General features: G+C 45.2%; 1 protein-coding gene across 2 annotated transcripts; it reads left to right on the top strand.

The window, feature by feature from the left end:
* Nucleotides 1–115: 115 nt before the first annotated feature.
* SLC37A3 (solute carrier family 37 member 3) lies at nucleotides 116–21,959 on the top strand. 2 transcript variants are annotated; one of them, XM_084206300.1, is made up of 15 exons: nucleotides 116–447; nucleotides 3,287–3,454; nucleotides 3,547–3,661; nucleotides 5,690–5,782; nucleotides 6,219–6,302; nucleotides 7,468–7,613; nucleotides 8,221–8,317; nucleotides 9,354–9,438; nucleotides 10,499–10,683; nucleotides 13,113–13,254; nucleotides 14,440–14,541; nucleotides 16,044–16,091; nucleotides 16,913–17,064; nucleotides 18,719–18,784; nucleotides 19,604–21,959. In XM_084206300.1, exons 2-15 carry the CDS (start codon nucleotides 3,354–3,356, stop codon nucleotides 19,694–19,696), a joined length of 1,509 nt encoding a protein of 502 aa, XP_084062426.1. In that variant the 5' UTR covers nucleotides 116–447; nucleotides 3,287–3,353; the 3' UTR covers nucleotides 19,697–21,959. The 2 variants fall into 2 exon arrangements, with proteins under 2 accessions (XP_084062426.1, XP_084062425.1); XM_084206299.1 differs by having other exon boundaries at nucleotides 3,280–3,454.
* Nucleotides 21,960–22,193: the final 234 nt, after the last annotated feature.

Genomic DNA, 22,193 nt, shown 5'->3' with positions numbered 1-22,193 from the left:
GGGCCCGCCCGGAAGAGCCGCCTCCTCCCGCCGACTTCCTCCGGCCGCGCTGGGCGCCGCGCACGGTACGCGGGGCCGCGCACGATACGCGGGACCGGGTGGCTCTCCGGGGCGTGAGGCGGTGGCGGCGGAGCCGGAGCCGAGCCCTGCCCTGCCCTGCCCTGCGCTGCCCGCTCGGCTCCGCGCCCCGCCCCGCCCCACCAAGGACGTGGCTACAGCGCCTGGAGGGAGCCGCGTCCTCCTCCTCGCCCCCTCCTTGGGCTGGGCTGGGCTGGGCTGGGCTGCCGTGCCCGGGGCGGGAGCGCGGCCCGAGCCTCCCCAGCAGCCCGGAGCGTTCTCGGAGCGTTCGGGTGCTCGGGCAGCCCCTTGTCCTCCCTCCCGGAGAGCGCCCGGCGGGGCATCCGCGGTGACAGACGGGCTGCTTGTGCTGGCCGCCGAGGGCCCTGGGTGGGTTTGCGGCTGTGCCGCTCTTCTTCTGTCTCTTTGAAAAAATGGCATAGGAGTGTTGGGGGCTGTTGGTTTGGGTTTTAATGGGGTTTTATTTGTTTTTTTAAAAAAATTATTATTATTTTGAAGAAAAAATCCTTTCGTTTGTTTTGCACTTTGGAATGTTAAGGCTGCGCTTTCCTGCCGGCTTTGGAGGCAGTAGGGTCGCATTAAGGGTGTTTATTTTGAACTTAAGATGTTTTATTTTGCCTTTAAGTGAAAGGATAAGGCAGAACACCGAGGAGAGCTTAACAAATAAGGGTGGAAACCTATCAAAAGCTTACTCAGAATACCGGCAGGCTGTAGGTAAATAGTGCTAAATAGTTAGATGAGGCAGACTAAGACTCTAAAAGCACTTCCTTTTCTAAAGGCATGTGCTTCACTGCTTTGAGTTCTGTGAGCTCTTCCTTTTGCTCGTCCTCCACCACAAAGTTACCATGGTGTTCTCACAATAATTAGAAGACTAACTTTAAAGAAAAAACTTTTCTAGCCTAGGAAGAGTGCCAGTTTTGAATATAGAAAGGGCAGGATGAAGATAGAGGGAAAACAAAATCTTTCGTGGTTATCTCTACGCTGTGAAAGTGTCCTGTGCCAGAAAGCCTTCTGGAAAGGAGACCTGAGATTGGGAAGCTCTGAGGAACAGATTGTTTCGATAGCAAATGCTGTTTAAAAAAAATCAGGTGATTTTAAGGTCAAGCCAGGTCTTAGCTTTAAAAGGACTCAGTATCTTGAACAAATAAGATCTACGTTTGCCTATGTTGATGTGAAGCAAGTAGTAAATCTTGTGCTTTGGGCTGCAGACTGATTACCCAAGGAAGGAACTTTTCCCCACAGCGTTGCACAACTGGCAGTGTTTTGCTTTCCAGGGGACAGCTCTGTTATCTGCCTGGTGGGAGGGGAGGGAGAACCAAGGAACCTCTTGTGTTTGACCAGCAGACCATGTGGCTCACAGGCCTGTAAGGACCGTGGAGCTGGGAAACTGGAGTGCCTTGGCTTCCCTTCTCGGTGCAGCTTGTGTGGGGCACAGCCCTGGGCTGTAGGGTTGCTGCTGCACTGTGTGGTACTTGTGTGGGTGCTGAGTCTTCATTCACTGGTGCTGAGAAATGGTCTGGGACCTCAAATTAAGGTAGTACCAAGACTGCTTGCAAAGTTGCCTCTTCAGGGCTAGTCTTGGCTTCCCACAGCTCCAGTTGTAGGCACTTTTTCCCTCTCTGTGAACCCAAGCAGTCTAGGCACGTGTCCCTACAAGGAGGTGCTGTGTGCCAGCTGGAGCAGTGGCAGTGTGGCTCAAGAGCTCCTGGGCTGTGTGGAGGCAGATGGGGTCAGGTCTCGTACAGACTCACTGCATTTGCCCTGGGTGAGAGGGGAGGTGTTCAGGCATGGTGTAGGATAAATGTGACTCTGGTGTCTCAAAGCTGTCATAGCTGGGTCCCTGTTGCTCGGAGGATCTCCATGCTACGCTCTGTTTTTGGAGGTCAGATGTGATGTCAGTTTCCACAGTGGTTCACGTACCCAGCAGTAGCTGGATATTGCTGTTGGTCAGGAATGTGTCACCACAGAGAACAGGGAAGGGAGACTGCCTGCAGTGAAAGGTGTCTTGACGAAAGCTTTAAATGGAGGAATAGAAAGTCTGTGTGAAGTAAAGAGTTTTCAGCTGCAGAAATTTGGATGAGAGACTGTCTGGGCAATGAATTCTGCTTTCTTCAGGTGAGGTTATGAAGCTGAACTTGAAAAGATTTCTGTCAGATGTGCAAATAATTACAAACAGCACCTGTGGATACAAAAGGACTCAAAGGCATTATATTCTGTCCTGTTTCAGTGCTGATCCTTTGGGGGAACAGGGATGGTGCTTTAGTTTACCTCTCCTCAGCATTCAGAATGTTTGTGGTGTTGGCATGTCTTCTGAAATGTGTGGAGGGAGAGAGATTCATCCCCTCACTGCCCAGGGGAACTGTTTGCCAAAACCTGTTAGCAAACATCATCCCTTGGCCATGCCAGCTGGGGCATTGGAGTGGTGTGACATGGAGCAGCATGAGGAAACTCTGTGTCTGTGATGGCCTTCCCTCAGTACTGATGGTTTCTGGTTGTCTTCAGGTTGAGGCAGGTGTCACCCATGCCCTACACCCATGTCCTGTAGGGACAGGAAGGTGTGACTTGTTGTGTGCTGTACTAATGAGTTAGGGACTGATGGAGCTGTAATGTCAGGCTTGAGAATAAACAGGAAAGGATTTCAGCACAGTCCTCACAGCTGCTTCCCTTCTTCCATCTATGCAAGTCTACTCTTGGGCATATTCCTTCAATAACATCTTAATGAGACAGTCAGATGCCAAACCCTTCTCCAGCCATAGCCAAATGCTGCTCTTGTGGCTTCATCACCTGTCTGTGTCCAGCCAGGTAGCCGCAGAAAGCTCTTATTTAGGGTCACTCTGTACTGCACCATGTGTGTAAATGGTGGACAACGGTCTGTAATGGGAGAATGCTGGAAACTGGTAGATCCAGGGGGTGTTCCTTTGGTCCTGGGCACTGAAGAGGCATCTGCTAGGAGATAACCAAAAGAGAAGTGCCATGAGGGTACTGGGAGAATGGGAATAAAGAGACACCTTAAGGCATAGAAGTTACTGAGGAATGTGCAAGTGATGAATGGGTGGTGGTGTGAAACAAGTTGGAAAGGCATGGCATGGAGTTGTTCCATCTGGATTCGAGCTGTTTGGGGAACAAAGCTGTAATTCATACACGTGTTTTAATTCAAATTGGTTTTCTCTTCTCCTCCCTTCCCATCTTCTTCTGTTTAAGGAAGAAGAAGAATGACTTAATCAGCATCCAGCCCTTGTGGCCAAGGCAGGAGCGGGGCTGGGGCTGCCAGGAGCATGGCTGTGCCTGGAGGCTTACGGAGGCAGCCTGCCAACAGAGGCCTTGTGTCCCACTGCACCCACCATCATATTGTTGTGTTCCTGCTGACCTTCTTCAGGTAGGCTGAGTGTACCTCTGCTCAGAGATTTGTATTTCCATCCGTTCTCCTGAGGAGATTGGACCAACCTGTATCTGTGTGTTTCCTGGCAGTTATTCCCTGCTCCATGCCTCCAGAAAGACATTCAGTAATGTCAAAGTCAGCATTTCCAGCCAGTGGACTCCCTCCCCCCTAAACAGCACGGCCCCTGAGCTCTGGCCATACGAGGTAAGGACACAAGGGAGAAGGGGGTGCTAGGAATGGTGGGCAGCTGCCAGTGAGCTGAGCTTGTGGGGCTGAAGAAGCCCCTTCAGGTGTTCCTCACTTCTCAGAATGTGAGTGGAAACTTCAGGTGTTGGCATTGTAGTTCTATGGATCACCAGGCAATGCTGAAAGCTTCCTGAGTGGCACCCAGAGAGGAACTTCTCAAGAAGCTGCAGTGTTCCAATGGAAAGGGGGGCCCAGAAGAGTCTGCAGTAGCATGGAGGAGGGGGAAGGGGGACTCTTCCTCTGAAGGGTTGGAGGCAATAAACCAAAGCAGTTAATGGGCTTACAGAGAGTTCTGTGAAATCCTAGCTGTGCTTTCTCTGTGGCAGTGGTGCTGCCATCTTCTTAAAAGGAAAGCTAAACTAGGAGAGAAGAGAGCTGCCTGACAGTGCTAGCTGTTATCCTAAATTGATGGTGAAGAATGACATTTTATCTTGCATCTGAAAGGCCTGGTTTCCATGCTGAACATCCAGTACCCCTTGTCTGTAAAATCCTGGTTTCAGTTAAAGCAGTGGGAGTTTTGGCAGTGCTTGCTTGAAGGAAAGGAAGATCTAAACTGCTTGGTTCTCACAAATGAGAAGGCAAGAACTACCTCCTGGTTCCTACTATGGGGTTCTTAGGGCTTTTGGGGTTTTTTTGTAGTCCTTTGTCCTGATGCTTTTGAGAAGTGGAAGAAATCTCACATCAAAAGCTTGGCCACAGGCCATGAGATCTATTAGGGCTGGGAGTTCCAAGTCAGCTGCTGGAGCATTGCCTGCATTAGAAATCATTGGTTAGTTGAATGTTTGACAGAAGGAATAGAAGGATGATAAATGCTGACTTCTTGTGATAAGTGAAAACAGTACATTTGGCTTGTAATGTGTTCAGGATTTTATAGTATGGCCAAAAGGAGTGAGCATCTCAGGGATGCTAAAATGAAATGCAAGGTGTTTATATTTAGTTCCTTAACTAGCGTTCAAACAACTAGTACATTTTGGAAGCTGTTTTGATTTTTTTAATATATAGATGGTTTGGTGTTGCTGGATGCTGAGATGCATGTGTCTGATCAATAAAAATGGTCAAACTGATCCTTTAGTTATCAAATTATGTTACATCTGTTAAACTAAGTGGATGTATGATTAGTGTTGTCTGTACAGGATGTCCTCCTGCAGAGGTAGAATCAAGCTGAAACTGATGATATTTGAGTTAGGCACATCCGTAGGTCAGGCTTGTGTTTGGCTTGTTTGTTTTCTAATGGAGGCATGGTGGGAAGGGAAGAAAACTTTGTTCTGATTAACTTCATTAATTCTTCAAATTATCCTCAAAGCTTGCTATTTTTTTTTAATCTGATGTCGCTAATCTTTCTTTGGGGACAAGTGAGACTTTTTCTTTTATTTGATCATATTGAAGCTAAAGTGAAACTCAGGGAAGCACAAAACCCAACAACATTAGTGATGACTAGAGTTTGTTGTAAATAGTTTCCAACCACTCTATTTCTTCCCCTTGTTGTTTTTGTGTTCTTTCTTTTCTGTTTGTTTTCTGTCATTTCTTAGTTTGGCTGCTGCCACAAATACTTTAAGGGAATTATTCATTTAGTGAAGACAGCAAGAGAAGTGCAGAAGAGATGCTGCACATAAAACAGAATATGCCTTTATTGTATTATTCATTAAAATGCTCATCAGTGTCTCAGAGTAAGAAGCTGTCTAACAGTTGCATGCTTGTTAGAAGTAGGGTTTGTTTTGCCACTCATTTGTCTTGATCCAGGTGAAAGGAGCGTTTCTCACTTCTGGTTTGCTAGCTTGCATTTTAGAACTGAAGCAAAGTGTCAGTGGACATTCTCTGACAGAGGATAATGCCAGAATTGTTCCTGATTTGATAACTAAAGTGTTGGAGAAATGGAAGCTTGCTTGGGCCAGATGCTGTTCTGCTTTGGAGCTGGGGTTTCCATTGGAAAAGAGTAGAATGAGCTATGCCTCTCCCCATTTACCTGTCAAAATTTTCCCTCTGTAGCTCTGGAACAGCAGCCATTTATTTCCAAATGCAGAAGAAGCAACTCTCTTCCTGGGAACATTGGACACCATCTTTTTGTTTTCCTATGCTGTGGTGAGTAAAACTAACCCCAAGCTGCTCAGCTTTGGTTGACTCTTGTTGGGAAGATCACACCCACAATAAAAAGCTTAGATCAGAGGCAAACCTCTTTCAGTTTCTGTTAGTTCTGCCCATGCCTGTCACCCATGTGAAGATGCTTGTTAACAAACACAAGGGAAATACTATCACTTCAGAATTTCTTACACCCCTGTCACTGGGGAGGACTAGTTCTGTCTCTCCAAGAGTCCTCAGCTGAATTCTTTTAAACAAGAAATGTAATGAGCCGCTACAAGCAGGGTTTCTTTGGTGGCAGGAGAAGTGGTTAGAATCAAACTGTATGTTGATGTAACAGCAGTGTTTGGATTAGTATGGCCTTTCTATGTGGTTTTAATTCTTACAGCTGTAAGGTGCAAATCCTCTGGCTTTATTTAATGCTGTGGTTTGTTCTCAGGGTCTCTTTGTCAGCGGCATAGTTGGGGACCGCCTGAATTTACGCTGGGTTTTGTCTTTTGGCATGTGTTCCTCTGCTCTGGTGGTAAGTGTGAACATAGCGGTGGGATTGAAAAATCTGCCTGAGGGTTTCTGGGTAGGGTTTTGCTGTAGGGGAGAAGAGGCTGTGTTTCTGTGTGAATCTGCTCATGAGCTGTAGCTGTACCTCAGTGGTCTCAAAGCCTGCAGGTCTGACTTGGTGCTGGATGCATGTACTGCACTGTCTACAGCATGGAGCATAGATGACTCTCCCCTTCCTGAAATGTCTAGCTCTGGACACTGTGTCAGAAGGACATTACTGAGTTTGAGACACTGTCTAGAGACTTGATGAACAGCTTTTGTTCAAGATTAGTGTATTTGGGCTTTTGTGGAGTGGTTTGTAGTATAACTTAATCTCTTAAACCATGTATGTTGTTATCAAGGCTTTTGCTTCCAAACACAATCTTTGCTCTGTTCTTTAAAGGACATCCTAACAATACCAGGCACTCATTTACTTATTTTATATAATTGCCAGGAGGGTATGTGTCAAAAAAGAATGCTTAAAACAAAAGATGTTTTGTGTTCAAGTTCAAGCCAGTTCAGATAAGTGTAAATCAGTTTTATCTTGTGGTTTTCTGGTTATTAAAGTAGTGGTAAAATGTGTGGAGTGTGTTTGTTTTACCAGTGGCTACAAACCCCACTGTGGCCTGTTGGGCTCTGCAGACACATGACTGCAAGTGTGCATCAAGCACACTGTGCCACAATGTGTGTTTATTTTGGGTTAGAGCAGTTGGTAATTTGAGCCCTGGCTGTAGTATTTGTGTTAAGTTTGGTGAAGATACGTGACCCGTGAGGGTTCTGTGTTTGCAGAGAGCCTCACAGATTAGCATGTCAGTACAAGAGCAGATCAAGAGGCTACTGTATTTTTAGTGTTGTCATTGAAACTATTTGTGTCTTCCTTCTCTTCTGTTATAGCTGTGCTGTTTGGGGAGGCAAGGTCTTTTGGAGAGGTAGTGCCATGACAGCACATTTGTCTGGAGTCAGAGCTGTGCTGGCTCAGCAGAGGGTGCTGTGAGCCCTGTGCTGTGTCTCAAACAACGCCAGCCTGGCCTCTGCCCTGGCCCCTGCACAGCTCCCTGAAAGCTTGTGCCTTTTTTTAGGACCCCACTCCTCCTTGTCTTTCAGCAGTAGCCTCAGGGTGTCTTCTCTGTTTTCCCCCTGCTCTCCTCTAGGCGTTCTCCTTTGGCACACTCACAGAATGGTTGCATTTCTACAACAAGTGGTTCTACTGCTGTCTCTGGGTTGTGAATGGCTTGCTGCAGTCCACTGGCTGGCCCTGTGTGGTTGCTGTCATGGGAAATTGGTTTGGAAAAGCTGGGTAAGTTGAGTTTTCTTCAGTGACTCACTTATCTGACATGCTGAGTAACAGATTGAGCTGAAATTCTCAAACCAGAAAGGCCAAGTGTTAGATCATAATTAAAATTAGTTAGGATGAAATATGCCTTACTTGTTACATTCTCTCTTTCACTTTTTTGTGGAGCCACAGAGCAGCCTAGTGTGAACACAACTGTGTTAAAAGCATAAGTTCAAACTTCAAAGATCCCATAGTGTAGAGTGACTGAATTTTAATTTTCATACCACTGAAAAACCAGTTTCTCTCTGCTTAGCAATAGAGCTAATAACTGAGTCATGCTAGGCTCTACTCTCACTTCAGGGCATTGCAGATGAGCTCTAGTCATAGTTTGTAACCTTGTTGCCAGCTCATTCTCCTTTAACACAGATGTTTCAGGGTTCCTGGCTTATCTATTTGGCACCTTGAAGTTACGTGTTTTGTTTTAAATGAACTTTGAGCCCCTTTGAAATGGAAGGGAAAATGGTGTAACTTTATTAATAAGTTAAAGTTTACTTAATGTTTTGTTTGTGTCTTGTTCTTAATGTCATCTGTCCTTGCATTTTCTGCTTCAAATCTTTGTTCCCTTCTGCAGGAGAGGTTTTGTCTTTGGACTCTGGAGTGCCTGTGCATCTGTGGGAAATATCCTTGGGGCATTCCTTGCCTCCTGTGTTCTCAAGTATGGCTATGAGGTAGGTATTGCTGCCTGGCTTCTAGCTACACCTGCATGTCTGAATGGGACACTCTTTTTTTATCCTGTCTTTGAGAGATAACAGCCTCATGTATCCAATTTCATCTTCCTGAATTCTGTGGAAGCAGAATAGAAAAGTTGTTCCTTTCCTGACTTTTCCAAGCTGGGAGAAATGAGCCCAAGACTCCTCTGTAAAAGGGACTGATGTTATTAAGGAGCTCTAGTGTCACACTATACCTTCTTCTGATTTTGGGTGGCTTCAAGTGCTCTTCAGAGTCATCCATCACAGGTTCTGAGTTGACTGGAGTCCCTGGAGCTGGAAGGGTATAGAGGCATAGCTGCTGTGACTGGGAAGAGGCCAGGCTGTTGTGTGGCAGTGGACAACTGAACATAGGGAATGGGAGTGACCAGCACATCTCATAGCATGGGGCCTCTGAGGAGGCTGGCAGAGCTGAGCTGGTCACTCTGGACATAAGAAGGCTTAGAGCACCAAGAGCAGCCTTCCAAAGCCTGGGAGAAGATTGCTGAGAAATCAGTCAGACTCTTTCCAGGACTGCACTTTGAGAGAGCAAAAAAGCAGTGGGTGTGAAGTGAAGCAGGGGTGGTTCTATTTGGATATTTGGAAAGCCATTTTCCTATGATGTATGTTAAGCACTGGAACAAGGGTACAGACCCTGGAGGATCTGTCTTTGGAGGATTTCAAGAATTTGATTGATCAAGGCTCTGAGCAACCTTGTCTGAATTTGGTGCTTGACTCTTCTTTGAGCAGTCCCTTCCAATAGAGCTGGATCTCTGGTTGTGTTGGCTCAGCTCCTTCCTCCCTGCTGTCACCTCAGTACAGATAAGCCTAGATAGGACCCAGTCTGTTCAGGAAATGCAGTGATCACTTGTTTCCAGGTGTCATGGATGCAGTCTGGGTTGTTGTAGCTGTGTTTCCCCTCTCATGAGGTTGGAATGTAAAGAAATCCTCATTAGAGAGGGAGGTGTATAGGACTGAAAGTGCTTTAAAAAAGAATGTTTTATTTCTTTCTGCTCAGTATGCTTTCCTGGTGACGGCCTCAGTGCAGTTTGCTGGAGGAGTCATTGTGTTCTTTGGGCTCCTGACGTCGCCGAAGGAAGTGGGTGAGTGGAAGAGCTGTGCTATTTCAGTCCCTTCATGGAGAGCAGATCTGCAGCTTCCCATGGAGTACTACTCATTCTGACAGCATTTATCCTCAGGCCTCTTATCAAATGGTGCTGCACCTTAGTGCATTTAATGGAGCAAATGCTTTGCTTGCCAAGATCACGCTAAATGCTACCATGTGTCACGTGAATAGGGTCTGGATGTTTTTTAAAGCAAAATAAAACAGCCTGGCTCTAACATCTCCACTAGCATATGCCTAATTATTCTAATTACCAGTTTTTCTTCACCTGAAACATCAGTATTTGTTAAAGAAACAGCGGGCAAACTGATAACTGGCTATTGTAGGAGAAAACTATGGCAAGCCTTAAGTGTGCAGTGGGAAGGGAAAGTAGTTTTGGTCTGCAGGTCTCCCACAGCCAGATAAATAACTCTTGGGTTGGATGTGTTTCTTCTCTGAGAAGTGGTAGGCAAGTCAGAGTGCAACAGGGAAACAAAAGAACTTTGGAGCTTTGAGAGGGCCATGGAGGAGGTTTCCCAGGTGCCTGCAAAGGCTGTAAAGTTGGGAGCTCTAAAGCTGCCATAAAGTGTGCTCGTAAGAGTGCTCTGCATCCCAGGAAGCACAATGCAGTTCCCAGACCTTCCATTCCAGCAGAGGCAATAACAGGCAGCAGGTGTCTGAGTCCCTGCTGCTACTCAGCCTCCACGCTCAAGGGAGGTGGCACCCAGGGCCAGGGCTGAGGATCCCAACCCCCAATAAGGGGGGAGTGCACTAATTTGTTGTGTCTTCCAACTAATGGCCAGACACTCAGAGCAGACAAAGCCGACGCCAGGATCACACAGTACTTTCAAGAGCCCTAGAAGACAAAGGGTAGAAACTGGCGGCACTGCAGAACACCATCTAGAAGAGTTTCTAAGCCAAAGGAGGATGGAGGTATGGGAGAGCAAGGGAACTGCTGGAAGGTAGAATTGCTTAAAAGAAGTGAGCATAGCTTTAGAGTGGGGAGAGGGTGAACAGTCTGTGGTCTGTTTTTCCTGTTGCTTATTCCTTGTAAAACTTAGGCCTCCCTGAGCTTGGAGCAGATGAAGACAAAGCCAGTGTGGAAGAAGATGCCAACAGACCCCTAATGGGCAATGATGATGTAGATGATGATGACCAGAATTACTCCATTCAAGCAACTGACAATGACAACCAGCCCAAGGCCATTGGCTTTTTCCAGGCTTGTTGCCTTCCTGGTGTAGTACTGGTGAGGACACAGATTCTTAAGTAAGAGCTGACTTAACTGTTGAACATAAAGCTGTCTTTTTGTGTTGCCAGGATTTGTACACATCATTGTTAATATGCTGACCATATGTTGTAGTGGTTGGCGTCGGATGTCTCATGCTGTTAAAATGTTGGGGTTGGGCCTGCTATCCTTGTGTACATGGATGATGCTATCTGGATGTGTGGTGTGTGTTGCTCTTCCCATCCTGCTTCATGAATGTATGTAATGAGCCAGTGAAGGGCAGCAGGGATCCTGCCCTTCCTGCTGTGAATTTGCAAGGGAGGCCATGGCCAAAGGTGGCTGTAGGATGCTTCCTAGGTAAGGTAGATGCCTGCCCTGAGGAGTGGGGTTCTCACTCCTAACTGAGCATCACACAGAGCTCTGTGGCACTGATTCTGAGATTTGGAGTTTTTTCATTATCTTAAAGCAGAAATCTGTCCTGGAAAGCCTGAATCAGCATGATGTAACATCTGGCAAAGTGTGCAGGGTTTTTTATGAGCAACAGGAAACAAGGTCTGGTGATGCAGTTTCCACATATCCTTGTCCTGTCCCTTGAAAACTTGTGCTTCTGTATCAGCAGCATTGCCCAATTCATGTTCAGCTGAAAAGTTAACCTATCATTAAAAAACAATGTTTAACCTTCTACAGCAGGACACGCATTCTGTGTGCCCCTGAGTACTAGAACCAGTACAAGAAAGGGGACAGAGTGTCTGCTCAGCAGAGCAGTGGGAACTGCCTGGATTTGCCATGGAGCAGAACTACTGAATGGGCAGTGTTGTCAGGTACCCTTAATGAGCAAGGCAGTTGCTCATTAAGGCAACAGAAAATCTGGAAGGGATGGGTGCATTGTCCTGTTGAGTGCAGGACAACCACAGTCCTGTTGTTAAGGCTGCAGTTGAGGGATGGCAAAAGAAAGCAAACCCATCTTAAGGTCTTTCCTACTCTGGATAAATGCCTCACAGAAAATGTTAGTGATGGTGTCTGCCTCAGTTGATGTGTGACTTTTTTCACTGGCCTGAGCAAAAGGAGATGGCAGCACCTGAGGTTGCTTGCTTTGAACTTTGGCTTTTGGGGACACGTTCCACGCCCTAATCCAGCAACCTGAGCACCTCTGAGTTGGAGTTTATCTGATGTCAGCTTAGTGCCCCAGCCAAACAGGGCTACCATGTCAGGTTGGTGAGAGACCAAATACTGAGAGAATCTCCAAAGCCTTGTCAAGATTCTACAAAGAATTTATTTGACATATTTTTTCTGTAGCTCCTCTCATCTCCTGCTGAGTGATACTCCTCCTCTCATCTCCTGCTGAGTGGAAGAGTTTTAGTACAGACAGCTTTCCCCTTAGCCTCTAGGAATTCAATGTTTAATCACTCAGACAGTCTGGTAGACAGTTTCTTAGTGTGTTGTAATAAATATCACTTTGTACAGTGCACTTTTCACACCCAGAGGCAGAAGAACCCTACCAAACATCCCCATGTCTTCCATGTATGGTGGAAATTAGTTTGTGTCCTGTAAGAGTGAAAAAGCATTAATAATACAGCTTAGAAGTCTGTATCTATTAAAATAATATAAATTCAAAAGAGATGATTTTGTGGAATTTAATATATAAGAAGATCTGCTTTTTGAAATTCGAAGTCAAGTGTCCATATGCAAAGAGCCTCAAAGGCTGTGCTTTGACATCTTCATCCTTGTTTGCCTTTTCCAGTGGATTCCTTGAACTGCTGTCTTTACTGAAGTAGAGTGACCTGTCCCTCTGCATGCTGGGCCAGCAGTCCCCTGAGAACTAATCTTTGCCACACACATGAAGGCTCTGTAGGAGAAGATCTGCTAGCTAAGGATAAACTGAGCCCAGCAACCAAAAGAAAGTTGTCTCAGCTGTTGGGTTTGGAAGCCTGTGCTCAGCTTTGGCCAAACCTTTCGTCCCATGTCCTGGAATACCTGCCTGGGGACTATGGGTGAAGCTTTCTCTTCTGGTGCTGTAAGCAGATGAGCCTTCTGAGCAGCACAAGATAGCAAAGGGGAACCACTTCACATAACTTTTCTCAGCATGATGCACAGATGACTAAATCTCAAGCTTGTTTCGTGTCAGTGGTTGGCTCCCTTCTCTTCAGAATGTGAATTAAATTTTCTTCGTTTTTTGAAGCCTAGTGTCATTTCTTCTCAAGATTACACTGAAAGTGCATTAACCCATTGCATTCAGTGATAAAAAATTACCTTCTTGACAATGATTTTTGTATTCCTGGGTTCCTTTTGATGTTCAGCATTAAACTTTCATGATGCTGCCTTCTTACATGAAGTTGGGAAGTGCTTTCCCCTGAAAGCTTTAGCTGGATGCAGAGCTTTATGGAAATAAGCAGAAATGCTGCTTGCAATTCTCAAGTGCTAACTGCTTGCTGGCCCTCTCTTTGTTCCAGTACTCCTTGGCTTATGCCTGCCTGAAGCTGGTGAATTACTCTTTCTTCTTCTGGCTGCCCTTCTACCTCAGCGACAACTTTGGATGGAAAGAAGCAGAAGCTGACCAGCTCTCAATCTGGTATGATGTAGGAGGAATCATAGGTGAGTGAGCAGGGGAGTGACACCTTCTTGCAGCTGCCTCCCTAGTGTTTGAGATTGAAAGACAGTGAATGCAGCCAGAGCCGTTGTGTTCAGTGGGACCTAGCTGGTCACTTAATGTGGGAAAAGTCTAGGTTTGTTTGTGGCTGCTTGGCTTATTTTTTTTCCTTAAACACAAAGTGTATGACCCCCTAAAGAGTTAACATATAACTGAAGGGCACTGTCATATCCTTGAAAATTACCCCTTCACTGACTAGGACTTCTAGAAAAGTTCTGTGTACAAAATGGGGCCCTGCTTGCTACTTCCTTTCTGACAGGTACAGATTTAGATCTGGACTTGGTGGGTTCTGTACTGTCCTGTCTGTCCTGTGTTTCTAAGGACAGATTCATTGCAGATCTCAGGAGAGCAGGCACCAACAGTGTTATGTTCAGAAATTAAACCTAATTGCTTTTATTTCTGCTGGCTGCAAAACCTGACCCGATTTCTCCAGAATCAAGAGTATATTCTGTATATGTGTTTAGACTTCCACTGTCCTGTGCTCAGGTTCTAGCTTTATTCCCTTTTCCAATTAGCTTTCCTATAATAGACATTCTCGTCTGGGTCCATTCAGGGTCTGGTTTTGCCTCTGTGGCATTTTCTGCACTAGGCTTTCTCAGCATTCTGGCTTTTACCAGCAGAGCAGTTCCTGCAGAGGTACCAATGGTACGTAAGGTGATTTTTATTGGCCTTTGGCATTTGTTGCATTCAGTTGCACTTGCCCTTAGTAGATGAGAAAGCAGAGAATGTGAGGCCTCTGTGTGATAATGTTTTCTCTGTGAAAGAGAGTTGCCTTTTCTTGCACTTTCAGTCAAAGGAGCCAGCCACAGCGTTCAGCTTGCTTCATCCAGGGTTGTGGTGGTTCTAGAGCTGTGGTGGTCCTGTAGGGGAAGAGAAAGGAAAGTAGGAGCATTGGCTAGTGGCATACCAGAGAAAAAAGAAGCAATAACTTCCCAGTAAAGCAGTATGAGTAGTTTTCTTTGCTTTAATTTACTGTTGTCTCTGTGTCCGGGGCAGTAAGGGCAGGAGGCTTAGCTCTCAGGATTTTAGAGGGAATGTGTATTGATGAGGAGGCCACTGTGCTCAGTGAAATGAGCTTTGTTCAAGGTATCAGCATCCTGAGCCTGACACTGAGACTTCTTTTTTAACAGGTGGTACTATCCAGGGCTTGATTTCTGATGTGCTGCAGAAGAGAGCCCCCGTGCTAGCAGTGAGCCTGCTCTTTGCTGTGGGCTCTCTCTTTGGATACAGCCGTGAGTACTCGTGTGCTGCACAGGGATAAGAGGCTCATTCAGTACCTCCTGGAGAGAGCCAGAGCACAGCCTGTTCTCATTATGTTTTCTGGTCTTCAAACTGCTTCTGGATCAGAATGGGGCCTTTTGGTCTATTTTGCTCAAGTGTGGCACTGCACAGAAAGAAATCTGTTCTCTGGTTAATTGGGTGGAAATGAATTCTCTGAGTGGCTGGATTTCCCTGTAGTGGTGAGTTATGGTACTGATCCTTCTGGTACTGATCCTTCTCCAGTGTCAGTGAGATTTTTGGCATTGTCATTGTGTCAACACCATAACTGGCAGAGGAAGAAGTCTCAGGTGCATCCCTATACTATGAGGAAAGAGAACCTGTGGACAGATCTGTGCTGGAGTATATATTCACTACTCAGAGGCTGGAGAAGCTCTTAGACTTCACTACTTAGACTTCTGAAAATGGTGAAATTGGAGCGTTTCTGCCTCTTTTGTGATAGATATAGTTCTTGGTGTCTGTTTTTTGAAAGGAGTCTTGGGAAAACAGAGTATGAGGAGATGGGAAGATGTAATTTCTGTGAAACATCCAAGAAGCACTTCTAGGGGTGACAGGTTTGTTTTCAGACAATGTCCTGTGGTACAGAGTGATTTAACTCAGTGGGATTTGATTTCACTTCTCTGTGTGTTCCTCCAAAATGGGATGGTGGTCCAGACAGACTTTTATAGAGCACTTTCAGATCTGTGGGCAGAAATTTCTGCTGGATCTGGAAATGAACAGTGGCTTTTGAAAGCATGCAGGCTTACTCAGATGGTCTTGAAGTAAGGTCAATAAGTTATTATCATTGAATAGCAAGGATTTGGTTTGGTGGAGTTTTTGTAGGCTCTTGTATTAATTCATTGCTTTAAAAAATGAATTGGAAATAAACATGAAATTATTGATGATGAAGTTTGTGACTAGGTAGCAGAGCAGCCAGAGCCCCAGGTGCCTTGTACTTAGCTCAAAATGTGCTACTGTCCAGGCAGATACAGAAGCCTCAGGTGATCCAAAGTTCCTGCAGTGTGATAATGCAGCTTCCATCAGCCAAACCAGGAAACCTTATTGTGCCCATAGTGTGTTGCTCCTAAGAGTGATAATGGCCTGAGAATATATGAAGAGGGTGCACCTTGCCTTGTGCAGTAACTCAGCATGTGTGGGCTCTGAGGGGAAGGGAGTGAGGAATTCAGGTGATGCCTGGAAGTGAGATACCAGGGAAATCAGTCTAAAAGGCACTGAGGGGCTGTAGTGGAAAACTAGCAGCATGTACACATGCTGCTGGAAAGGCAAGGGGAACCTGTAGGTGTTCAGACATGGCTTTGTGAGGAGGAATTAGTGTTTTGGAAAAAAGGGCTGATTCAAGTGCTGAATACTTTGTGATGTGAGAGTTTGGGCTGAATCTGACTTCCCCAGAGAGATAAAAGAAGGATTCTCTTACTATTCAAGTTTTATTTACACTCACCTGGTCTTTCTCTTGCAGGTTCCCCAAACAGCAAACCTATCAATGCTGTGATCATGGCAATTACAGGTAACTTCTCAAAATCCACTGTTATGCTGGTAGAAATGTAAATTCATTGCAGAACAATCAGTATCACCAGCCAGGTGGTGGTAAGGTATTTGTGTGTGCTGCCATCTCTGCTGGTTTTGCAGAAAGAGTGAAAACTGGGCCCCAGTTTCTGTTACCTTTGGAAAACAGCTGTAGGAAACTGCCATACAGAGGGAGGTATAGAATACAGACTATATAGAATCATGGCCTGGAGCTGAGGGGATCTGTCTTGGCTCAGTATGATGGAGGTGGATTTATGCCAAAATACCTAGCAGTGATCTGTTATCTGAGGAAGTGAGTATATGGCAGAGTCATGAGCTGCAGCTCAAACTTGAGGGTGTTTGTCAGAATCCAAAATACCCCATGTGCTGGGAGAGGTCACAAGCTTTTTGTGCTACCACACATACTGTGCTGTGTTATGGAATTAGCCCTGCATGAATAGAGCCTTTCTTTCCAAACACTCTTATTTCAGAACTCTCTGTCCTGTTGTTGTGGGATTTTTTTTTTTTTTTTTTTGCCTTCCATCTCTTCCATGAACCCCTGGAGACTGAGGCTGTAGCATGGGTGTCCATGCTAATTAAAATGTTCTTGTTAGCTATTTCTGTGTGACAACTCCAGATATTCAGGGTGTTCCATGACTGTGTGTTTCAGGTACCCCTCTTCCTGCAGTTTGTCTCTGAGCACTGTCCCTAGACTTAATTCTTGTCCTGAGCTTTCAGGGTAGAAAATCTGTGTTTTGATGATGTTTTGTTGACAATCTATGTATTTGTTTTGCACCAAGGCTGTTTTCTTGTCTCTTTCAGGATTTTTCATCGGAGGCCCTTCTAACATGATCAGTTCTGCAATTTCTGCTGACCTGGGGCGTCAGGATCTGGTGAAAGGCAGCAGCGAGGCCCTGGCGACAGTCACAGGAATTGTGGATGGAACAGGCAGTATTGGTGCTGCCGTGGGCCAGGTGAGGCTGCCAAGGAAAAGAGGGGTCTGGGGAAGGAGGAAAAGTGTCTGTTGTGGTTACAGATGTTAGTGCATTCCTCAATCTGAATTTTGCTGGGGGAGAAGGAGAGGGTTGGGATTTTTTTAAAAATAATTACTTAAAAATTTACGAAGGGAACTTTTCTGTTTTAACAATTTCCAGTGGAAACAATGTAAATAAGAACTCAACTTAAGTATTCATAGTGCTAATGTTAAGGCACTTTGGTAATTCAAGTGAATTTTACAGACTTTCAAAGTGTGAAAAAAAGTTATTTTTTTGTTTTGAGGTGATAGGCAAACCTGCTCTTACAGATGAATGTGTCTCTATAACAGAGTAAAATTGGAATACTTATTATGAAAGTTACAGTGTTTATGAAGTGATTTAAAATTTGCTCTTATTTGTGCTTTCTCTTTTTATCTGTGGATGTCTTTTACACTTTGTAAACCCAGCCCCACTTGCTCCAGTAGTCCTTACAGTCTGAGGAGTGGAGTGTTGCAGAGGAGGAAGCTGACAGTGTGCCCACTGGGGATGTTTTCTTCTCAAATACAAGTGTTAGCTATGTGAAAGAGCACAGTGGTGCTTTGGAGAGGATTTAGTAGAGAGATTTGAGCCAGTGTTTCTCCAGGCATCCTCCAGTGGTGATAAAATACCAAGGATGCAGGCGAGGCTTGTGAGTTTCTTTTCTAGAAAGAGCTTTGGGTTTGTGCTTGCCATTGATTGCCTGATAAATGCAATCATTCAGTCACTGTTCTAGGATAGATGCTGCTTATCTCCTCTGAACATGGAAAATTACAAGTGCTTTGAGGACAAATATCAGTGCACTGTTACACTCAGTGTTCTTCTGGCATCATCTCTGTTTTTGTCTTCCCACACACATACCATCCAAACTCACATCATCATAAAAAGTGGGTCTTTGCTTCTGAGAGATTCCACCTGCCTCCCCTTCTAACACTGCATTTATTCCAGCAGAGACAACCACGACGTCATTCCGGGGGTGTGTGAGTGACAGCAAAAGCACAATGAGCATGTTGGAAATTCAGATCCTGTTCTGTTATGCCCAGGGGTGAAGAAGGGAGGCCCTTGTGCAGCATCTGAGTATAAATCTGCTAATAAGAGATACATTTTTTTGTGTGGCCCAGGCTGCCCAATTGAGCCAGGGTGCAGCTCAGAACAGAGTGTAGTCTCAAGTCTTGCTTAGATGAAGGGTTAAGCAGTTACTGGTAGCACAGCTCTTGAAAATGTGTCCTGTGTAATTTATAACCCATTCTAGAGCTTTTAGTTCTTCTGAGAGTACTTACATCCACTTATGTCCCAGTGTTCCGTGCAAAAACCTTGTATTCAGCAGAGTCAATTTGTCACCCTTTGAAACTGTAGTTCAGTTCTGTCTTTGTGCTGTTCTGAGTTACTGTAAAGCTTCAGGGTGGTATCTGTGCTTTGCTGAAACTGTGGGTTTCATACAGAAAAAGGCTGCTGTCCTGAGTCATCCCTTCTGACAGGAAAAGATCAGTTGGAAGATTTTGTGATCAGCTCTATGTGGAGTGCCAACAGCCCACAAAGTCTAGAAAATGAAAGTGTCATGCCTGAAAGCCATGTTTATCTTCCCAGTTTGAATAATATTTTTTCCCTTTCTGTTTAGTATCTAGTGTCTTTGATCCAGGAGAACCTGGGATGGATGTGGGTTTTCTATTTCTTCATTTTAATGGTAAGAAATCACTTTTTAAAAAAATTCTTTGACAAAGCTCAATTTGCCATAGGATCTTTTTGTGAGAACATGAGAACTGTGACTTCTGATACCATTCTCAAAGTGGCCTGTGGTGTGGCCTTGCCTCAGGTTGTCTAAGTCAAATGAGTTCATTTTGGATCCTTTAAAGTCATGTTACCCAACAGGAACTGAGATTGTAGCAGAGACACAAAAGTACTTGCCCAAAAATACCTGTATGCATTTCCTAAAGCTCATACCACCTGACTTCCAAGGTGAGGCTTCTCCCTCCTTCCTCTCCATGATACATAGTTTCTAATATTTTCAGAGAGCTGAAGTTAAGCTGCTTGTTTGTTAGGTTTTGAAGATTAGTGCAAAGTGTGGTGAGGATATTGAAACTAAACTGAAAATGCCTTAGCTCTGTTTTGCTGCTGGAGCAGAGAGCTGTTGAGGCCCTGATGTCCTCAGCATCACCACAGTGGTGAACACTGCACAATTTACTTGGTCTTCTCTGCTGGAAGTGCCAGGAGATGTCTTTGCATCTGTGCTGATAAGAGAGAAGGCCACTTTGTTAACCAGCAGAGGTGGTGAGGAGCAAGGTCACTGAGGAGCTGGAGAGCTCATCTTTATGAAGAGGTGATCATGACAGCTGAAATTGTATGAGCTTTCCTGCAAGCTCAGCTCTTCCTCTGCTCTGCCACTCTGTCATTGCTTCTCTAAGCCTGTGTCTTCCTGGGATGGCCTTGGATGCACACTGGAGCAGGGGGGACTGCAGCTCTGGTTGCTCTGTGCTCATTGTCCTGCATTTGCTTCTTTCCACAGACAAGTTCCACAATCCTGTTCATTTCACCCTTGATAGTGAGGGAGATCAGGCTGCTGCTGCACGAGCAGCGCCTGCGAATACTGGCAGAGTGACTTCTGCTCCCTCTGCCTGGACTGCTGTGTGCAACTGACAGCTGGGACACTCATCAAAACTGGGAGACTCCTTTGTTACATCCTCCAGGTTTGGACTGATTCAAAAGGGCTCCACAAGACTTGATTGACTTGCCTGTGGTGAGCTCAGTCGTGAAGCACCAAATACCCATCCTGAGACCACCTGTGTCATGGAGCTGCTGACCTAAGCCAGACAATCCAAGAGACTGATGGATTGTCCCAGCTTCCCAGACCCTTCCAGCAGTCACACCAGGGTCTTCTGTTGGGTGTCCCATTCCTATACCTTTTCTTATTTATTTCTGGATGTGCTGACCAAAGTCAGCTCTTTGAAACTGACGGTTTTCAGGAGGCTGTCTTGCAATGAATGTTGATGCTCTTTTGTGCTGGTGAAATCATACAGTGCAGTTCATGGATAGTCCTAGATTTCAGATCACCTTAGCTTTCAGAAAGGGCAAAAATAATTATTTGGGATTTATGCTGTCCAGTTGTTTAAAAACTGCTGTTGCTAAATCTCTGCACAGATGGACCTCTGCTATTCCCATCTATTAACTGTTACATATTCCAGTAGAATCACAGGAAGAAGTTACCTCTGTATTTGTTTTTAACATTTTTAATAATGTTACTAATCTCTGAGAAATGAGATTTCATTTTTTAAAACTGTTGAAGCAGACAGATAGTGTGCAATACTTCATGTAATCTCTGAAATAAGCCTTAATAGGTCCTTTGTGTCTAAAGGATCCTTGAATGGCTTCAGGGATCAGTAATGGGATACAAACACTTTCACTACTTTGTTTATTGAACCTGACCAATACTGACCAAAATGGATGTGAGGTGACTTTCTGAAGGAAACTGGTGTCACTGACTTGATACTCCTTGGGCAATTGCTCATCTCTAGCAAAACAGGATCAGAATGGAATTCAAGGAATTTAAGGGACCTAGCTGCTCTCAGAGAGGGGCTGAAGTGTACTCGTGGAGTAGCATTAATAAGCAGCTGCTGCTGTTTCCCCTCATGTTGCTGTGGCTATGGCTGCGTAGGGGACCTCAAGCTCCAAGGTTTGGGAGCTTGAGTTGTACCTTGAAGGGAAAGGTAGATGCAAGTGTGCCTGCAAGCAGTAAAAACAAGTGGCAGTGCTTGCTGAGGTAGTGTTTGAGTGCTTTGCAGTACTGTGGTAAGTGGGGTGACCAACTGACAGCTCTAACATTTATTGGTGATCTTAATGGAATTACTGAGACTGAGTAACTTCTCAAAAAAATGCTTTCTGTTCATGCCTTGAGATGTTTCATTGTAATATAGGTCTGTGTTAACCTGCAGAACTTGTGAGCAAACACTCTTAACTAGTCAGTGCCTGGATGAAGGTGGGGAGCAGCAAAAGTTGGAGCTGAGAATTTGAAACTTTTTTAATGGGAACAGTTGCCTTTTCAAAATGTGCATTGATTTTATTTTATTTTATTTTTTAATTGATGAATGTCAATTTTTAGTTATGTGTTGATTGTAATGAGTGGAACATCATTAGTGCCTTACGGTTTTACAGTTTTGAACGGTTGCTTGGTGATTGCTGCTTCTGTAGTTATGTCTCCATGCACAGCTTTGCTTAATGTGGAACTCAGTTGCCCCTTTTTTTTTTTTTGAGTCTTTTTCTCTGGGTGGAGGTGATTGTTGCATCTTTTTGTTGACCCTCAAAGTATTTCAGTGCTTGGGAAAATGATGCCATTAAACTGATATGGGGCCTGAGTCCTGTTCTTGACTCTTCTCATTCCCATTCCAATTTTTGCCTGTATAATTAGAGCAGGAGACTGAGAATCTATCATCCTGTTCTCAGAATTATGCCCTGGGGTTAGTGTTCACATCCCAAGCTACTCATTAGCCCCTGTACAAATAGAATAAAAACTCCCTGAGATTTAGTTCTAAAATTGATGGTGGCACCGTTTCCCCGAGCCACAGCGTCTGAGAATCTCTGGTTTCAAATTCCAACCTGGATGAACTTTTTGGCTGCCTCTCTGGGCAGCAGATAAGCTTCTGATGAAAGGTGGGGTGGGAAAGGGATGTTGCTGGGGTCGAGGAGGAGGAGAAGGCCTGCCCCTGTAACAAATGGCTTCCTCTAAACAGCTCCGTCCCCTCTTGAGAAGTGTCAGCAGAGATGGAGCGCCAAGCCCAGGCTGCCCAGCCACTGTACTGAGCACGGGGTGCTCTGGGGCCACCCCCAATTAGTGAGGTGTGCCCAAGGCCTTGGGATTGCTGCTGTGCTTGTCCTGGGTTTTCAGTTCTGTGTATTTCTCCAGGGTGCTCTGAGAAAGAAAGGTTTTCAATCTGGTTATGTCTGAACTGACCTCACATGAATAAACATTCTTTGACTTGATCTGGGCTTGTCCTTCTGTGTGCTTTATTCTACTCTCCCTGGTGTGGTTCTGCTGAGCATCCTCCTCTTCCTCCCTTCCTCCTCCTCACAGGTCTGGCTCTAGCAGCTGCTTTTCACTCAGC

This window comes from Fringilla coelebs (assembly GCF_963513975.1).
Source record: "Fringilla coelebs genome assembly, chromosome: 5".
In the NCBI taxonomy this organism is placed as follows: domain Eukaryota; kingdom Metazoa; phylum Chordata; class Aves; order Passeriformes; family Fringillidae; genus Fringilla; species Fringilla coelebs.
Note: the sequence above shows the minus strand (reverse complement) of the source record. Positions and strands in the feature narration are given on the sequence as shown.